The 5,803-nt window shown below is 43.1% G+C and overlaps 1 protein-coding gene across 1 annotated transcript; it reads right to left on the reverse strand.

The window, feature by feature from the left end:
* Positions 1-3,119: 3,119 nt before the first annotated feature.
* Positions 3,120-5,241, reverse strand: EAH_00057300 (hypothetical protein, conserved; the record flags this gene model as incomplete). The annotated part of the gene is made up of 6 exons (XM_013393752.1): positions 3,120-3,134; positions 3,336-3,582; positions 3,769-4,030; positions 4,299-4,414; positions 4,702-4,847; positions 4,945-5,241. 6 exons carry the CDS (start codon positions 5,239-5,241, stop codon positions 3,120-3,122), a joined length of 1,083 nt encoding a protein of 360 aa, XP_013249206.1.
* Positions 5,242-5,803: the final 562 nt, after the last annotated feature.

Here is a 5,803-nt window from a genome sequence, read left to right on the forward strand (position 1 = left end):
CTTATACAGATACAGATATATATATATATATATATATATAAATATATATATATATATATATATGTTTGTATAGATATACGAACTCCTCTTATATTTTTCAATATGCTTTTATTGGTATATAGGCCGTTGCATGCTCATTAGCAGTATATATTTGTAATGCAATAAAAAGGCAAGCAATTTATCATAGTTAGTTGGGGTGTACATACACCGGAAGAAGACAGGGGGTTAGGGGCCCCTAGCAGAGCAGAGCCCTGAGGGTGTTATGTTTGTAGATATTAATTTTTTCAATAAAAACAAACAAATATTAATTCATTAGATTAAAATTAAGCGTTAAAACGCCTAATTTTCAGGTGTATAGGCACCTCCATTGGCCGCCGGCTGCTGCTGCTGGTCTGCTGCTGCTGCTGCTGCTGCTGCTGCTGCTGCATGTACGGATTTGCTGTTGTCTTGTGCTTCCTTTGTTGTCTTCTATTTTTGATTTCTTCTAATGAATATAACTAAAACTACTCTCTTTCTTTGTTTGTTGCTGCAGCATAAAGCGCTGCAGTGTCTGTACACCTGAGCTCTTCCCTCCTGGCGAGCAGCAGCAGCAGCAGGAACCTGCTGCTGCTGCTGCAGCTGCTGCTGTTGTTGGTGTTGTGTATTGTAATATTTGTTCTTCTATTTTGCGTATTTTGCATATAAATAACACTAATTATATAAAATTATAATAATTCTTTTAAAGAAACTTACTCTGGTGTATATATACACCTGGCTGCGATTAACAGAGCAGCAGACCTTCAGAGGCCGGGGGCCTCCATCAAACTCTACGGTGTACGTACAGCTCGTAGCTGCGTATACACCTGAAAATGAGCGCAGCATCAGAGGCAGATTCTGCTGCAGCATTTAATCAAGGGGGCATTGTTAAGGAGGGCTGGCTAGGCAAGCAAAGCCGATATTTAAAGCAGTGGAGGAGGCGCTGGTTTGTCTTAACTCCCAGGTGTCTCTGCAGCTATAAATCAGCAGAAGTGCATGCACAAAGGCCTACAGAGGTAAACCCTAAACCCTAAACCCTAAACCCTAGGCGAAGCTTCTTCTTCTTATACTGCAGCCGAAGGAGATGGGTGCCGTTGCTGCGGTGTACGTACACCTCAATATATATATTGTTTTTTGTTGTTTCTTGTTTTTATTACTTTTGCTTTTATTCTCTTCTTCGTCTCTTTGCTGCTTCTCTCACATTATAAAGAAGGGCAGGTGTATGTATGCTTGCCTGTTTATTTATTTATTTATTTATTTATTTATCTGTTTATTTATTTATTTATTTATTTTGTTTTTGTTTGCTGTTTGCTTTGTCTTGTGTTTGCGGCATCTCTAATTATTTGTTTGTCTCCTCTTTCGCTTTTTCATGCTTAATTTATTTGTGTATTTATATATTATATATATTACTGTTAGGATTGCGTAATATACATACAATATATATATATATATATATATATATATATATGCATATTATGATGCTTTTATGTGTTGCTGTCTGTTAAATAGGTCTTATATATATATATATTATATGCTTATATTAATATATATATATATATATATTTATTATATACATATATACATATACATATATATATATATATATATATATATTATGTTTGTGTGTATTGCTTAGGTATTATATCTGCTTGATTGCTGCACAGTAAAGAGTGCAGAAGAAGAGTTGAATAAAGCAAACGTCTTTAGAGTAGAGACACCAAATAGAGTTTTCTTTTTACATGCAGATACACCTCAAGAAAAAGAAGCGTGGATCGGTGCAATAGGCAGACAGATGGTTAGGCCTTCTGTCCTCACTAACTATCAAGAATAAATATATAAATATATATATATATATATTTATATATTTATATATATACTTATATATATATTGTGTATATATATATTATATATTATATATATAGATGGCTAGGCCTTCTGTGCTCACTAATTATCAAGAATAATTATATATATATAATATATATTATATTATATATTGAATATATATATATATAGATGGTTAGGCCTTTTGTGATGACTAACTATCAAGAATAATAATTATATATGCATGCATTTTATTAAACAATTTTTTATCGATATTTGTATATATAATATATATATTTTTATATATACATTTATATATAAAGTGTATATTTATATATATAAATATAAACATTCTTCGCTATGTATTAAATAATTATATTTATATATACATGTACATATTTATATATATATATATATATATTTAAAGACAATTAAAATAAAACTTAAGATAAAATTAATATAGATGTAAAGAACAAACAAAGCCAAATAAAAATGCATAAGATAAAATAAACAAAAGAAAATAAGATGTAATTAAATATAATTGAAGTTAAATGTAATTAAATATAATTAAATAAAATGCATTAGATTGAACATATAATTATTTATAAGTATCTAATCATAACTATATATTAATTTTGTTTCTTCAGAGATATCTATAAATCAAACTAATAAAAATTATTTAATAACTAAATAAATAAATTTATTAATAATTATATTTTACTTCTAATAAAAAAATAAAATATAATTATTACTCAACAGATAAAATATATAGCAATAGAAAGATTATATATAGAGAGGCGGCATATATAATAATATATATTATATATATTATATAGGACATATATATAATATATATTATGTATATTATATATATCAGTGAAGACGGACATATTTCTTTCTATTAAACGCAAAACAAACAAAAACACAACACCACTGACTGCTGCAGCTACTTGCAGCAGCAGCAGCAGCAGCACAAGCTGCAGCTACTTGCAGCAGCAGCAGCACAAGCTGCAGCAGCAGCAGCAGATGCAGCAAATGCATGTGGTGGAGAGAAGAATGAAGTAAGAATATCTTCATTCTTAAATGGCCCCCACGAAGCAGCAGCAGCTGCAACAGCAGCAGCGGCAACAGCAGCAGCTGCTGCTGCTGCTATGATGAGGTGGGAATCGGCGTGCTAGCTGCTGCGGAAGCAGCAGCAGAGACCGGTTTCCAGTGCTGCTGCTGCTGCTGCTGCTGCTGCTGGCTGTCCCCAGGGCCTCAAGCAAGGAGACGGAGAGTAGCAGCTAATAGGATAATACCTGAAGCACATTAGAGTGCAGCAGCAGCAGCAGCAGCAGCGGGCAGCGCAGCAATCAGCAGCAGCAATAAATACAGCGGCAGCAAGAGCCGCAGCAGCAGCAACAGCAGCAGCAACGACAGCAGCAGCAGCGACAGCAGCAGCAGCAACAGCAGCAGCAACGACAGCAGCAGCAGCAACAGCAGCAGCATATTGGGTATACCTGATCGATTAACTTCAGGGCCTTCGCTTCAGCAGCATCGATAATCCCTCCTTGCAGCACCAGCCCCCTTATTCGCTTCTCCCGCTGCTGCTGCTGCTGTTGCTGCTCCTGCTGCTCCTGCTGCTGCTGTGTGGCTTGCAGCAGCAGGTGTATGTACAGCTCGCGGTCACTGCGCGCTGCCTCCGCTCTGCATGCAATTTCTTTTGGTGTGCCGCTGCAGCAGAGAGGTGGGGCCTTTAAACTCAACCTGAGGCAGCAGCAACAGCAGCAGCAGCAACAGCAGCAACAGCAGCAGCAACAGCAAGATACTTACGCTGCAGACGACTGCGCACCAAAGGAGTGCCGGGGGCACGTGAGCAGCAGCAGAAAAATGCAGCAGAAGCAGCAAGAGCAGCAGCAGCAGCAGCAAGAAACAGCAGCAGCAGCATATTACCAAGTATTTTGAGTTGCGAAGCGTCTCCCTGCTGCTCCGCATGCAAGCAGCAGCGCAGCAGGGCCCCCCGCATGCCCCAGGGCTATCGTAGTTACAGTGAGAGGCTGCTGCTGCTGCTGCTGCTGATTTGCTGCTGCATTGCTGCTGCTGCTGCTGTGTGTAGCAGCAGCAGCAGCAGCCTGATGCTGCAGCAGCAGAGCAGCAGCAGAGAGCCACTCTAAGTCGCCTCCGTGCACTCCCCCTTGCCCGTCGGGGCTGTAGCCTGCAGCAAACCCTAAACCCTAAACCCTAAACCCTAAGATGGAGGCGCAGAGCGCCATAGCATAGGAGGGATTTGTAACGTGCACAGGCGACTAGGGTTTAGGGTTTAGGGTTTAGGGTTTAGAAACAGATAGGGAGAGAGACAGGAGACAGCAGCAAACAAAGGAGACAAATAAATACAAATAAAAACGAGACAGATAAAGAGGTGAGAAAAGAGAGAAACACTTCGTAGAGGGTTTAGGGTTTAGGGTTTAGGGTTTAGGGTTTACCGGGAGAGTTAATGTACAAAGTAGCTGCAGGGGCCCCGGAGGCCCCCAGCTGCAGCAGCTGAGCGGTTAGCAGCTGCGCAGCAGCAGCAGACAAGGGCTGTGATAGCAGCAGCAAACTGCAGCACACCACACTAACATGCAACGAAGGCCTCACTGCAGCAGCAGCAACAGCAGCAGCAGCAACAGCTACAGCAGCAGCAGCAGCAGCAGCTACAGCAGCAGCAGCAGCAGCAAATTTCACCATAGGCACGAACGAGACTTAACACGCTCCCTGCTGCAGCAGCAGCAGCAGCAACGGGCAGCAGCACAAGCAAGTAGCGCCACTAGCAGCAGTTCATGCAGCAACGGCAGCAGCAGCAACAGCAGCAGCAGCAACAGCAACAGCAGAAATGTTAGGGCTGACTTGCGCTGCAGAATAGCAGAGGCGGTATCGGGTGGCGAAGGCAAGGGAGACACTTGCTGCTGCAGTTGCTGCTGCTGCTGCAGTTGCTGCTGCAGCTGCTGGAGTTGCAGCTGCTGCTGCAGTTTGTTGGATAGGGCTTCGAGTGTCTGCATGCACAGCAGCAGCGCAGCAGCAGCGCAGCACGTGTCTCCTTCTCCGGTGTCTGCTGTCTCCTTTTGCTGCTGCTGCTGCGCGTCTTCTTACCTCCTCCTCTTCTCTGTCAAAAGAGACACAAAATAAACGAGAAGAAGATTGCAGTGGCCTGCTGCTGCTGCTGCTGCTGCTGCTGCTGCGCGCAGGTCTGGTGCTGCTGCTGCATAGGCGACTGCTGCTGCTGCTGCTGCTACTACTCAAACGCGCCGGCGACGCAGCAGTAGAAATCCAAGCAGCGTAAACGGGGGGCCTCCGCTGCTGCTGCTGTTGCTGCTGCTTCTGCAGTGCAGGGCTTACAGGAGGGAAGGCCCAGGAGGCGTTTGTTATTGCGAGGGTTGCTGCTAACATTTTTGCTTCGGTCTCCAACAGCAGCAGCAGCAGCAGCAGCAGCAGCAGCAGCAGAAACAGCAGGGGCCGAGCAGGCCCCTCCATATCCCTTGGCTGTAGCCTGCGTAGGGCGTCAGAACTAAGGGTTTAGGGTTTAGGGTTTAGGGTTTGGGGTGCAGATGCAGTCCTATACCCTGGAGGAGACAGCGGGGATGCCACTTCCCCTGCTGCCTGCAGCAGCAGCAGCAGCAGCAGCAGCAGCAGCAGAAACAGAATAAAGCTCGTAACCCCGTATCTGCTGCCTCGCTTCAACAAACCCTAAACCCTAAACCCTAACCGGTAAACCCTAAAACCCTACAAAACCCTAAACCCTCGACAAAAACGATTAAATAATAATACGAAAAACATTGAAAAAAACCTTATACACACAATAACAAATCTAACTAACAGCCAACAGCACCCAGGGGGCCCCCCTGGGGGCCCCTCATTCGGGGCCCCACGGGGGCCCCCAGGGGCCCCCAACAGGGGGGCCCCCCGGTCTTGTGCTGCTGCTGCTAGTATTAGAGATGAAGCAGGAGAAGAG

This window comes from Eimeria acervulina, genomic scaffold (assembly GCF_000499425.1).
Source record: "Eimeria acervulina Houghton genomic scaffold, Eah_scaff1229, whole genome shotgun sequence".
In the NCBI taxonomy this organism is placed as follows: domain Eukaryota; phylum Apicomplexa; class Conoidasida; order Eucoccidiorida; family Eimeriidae; genus Eimeria; species Eimeria acervulina.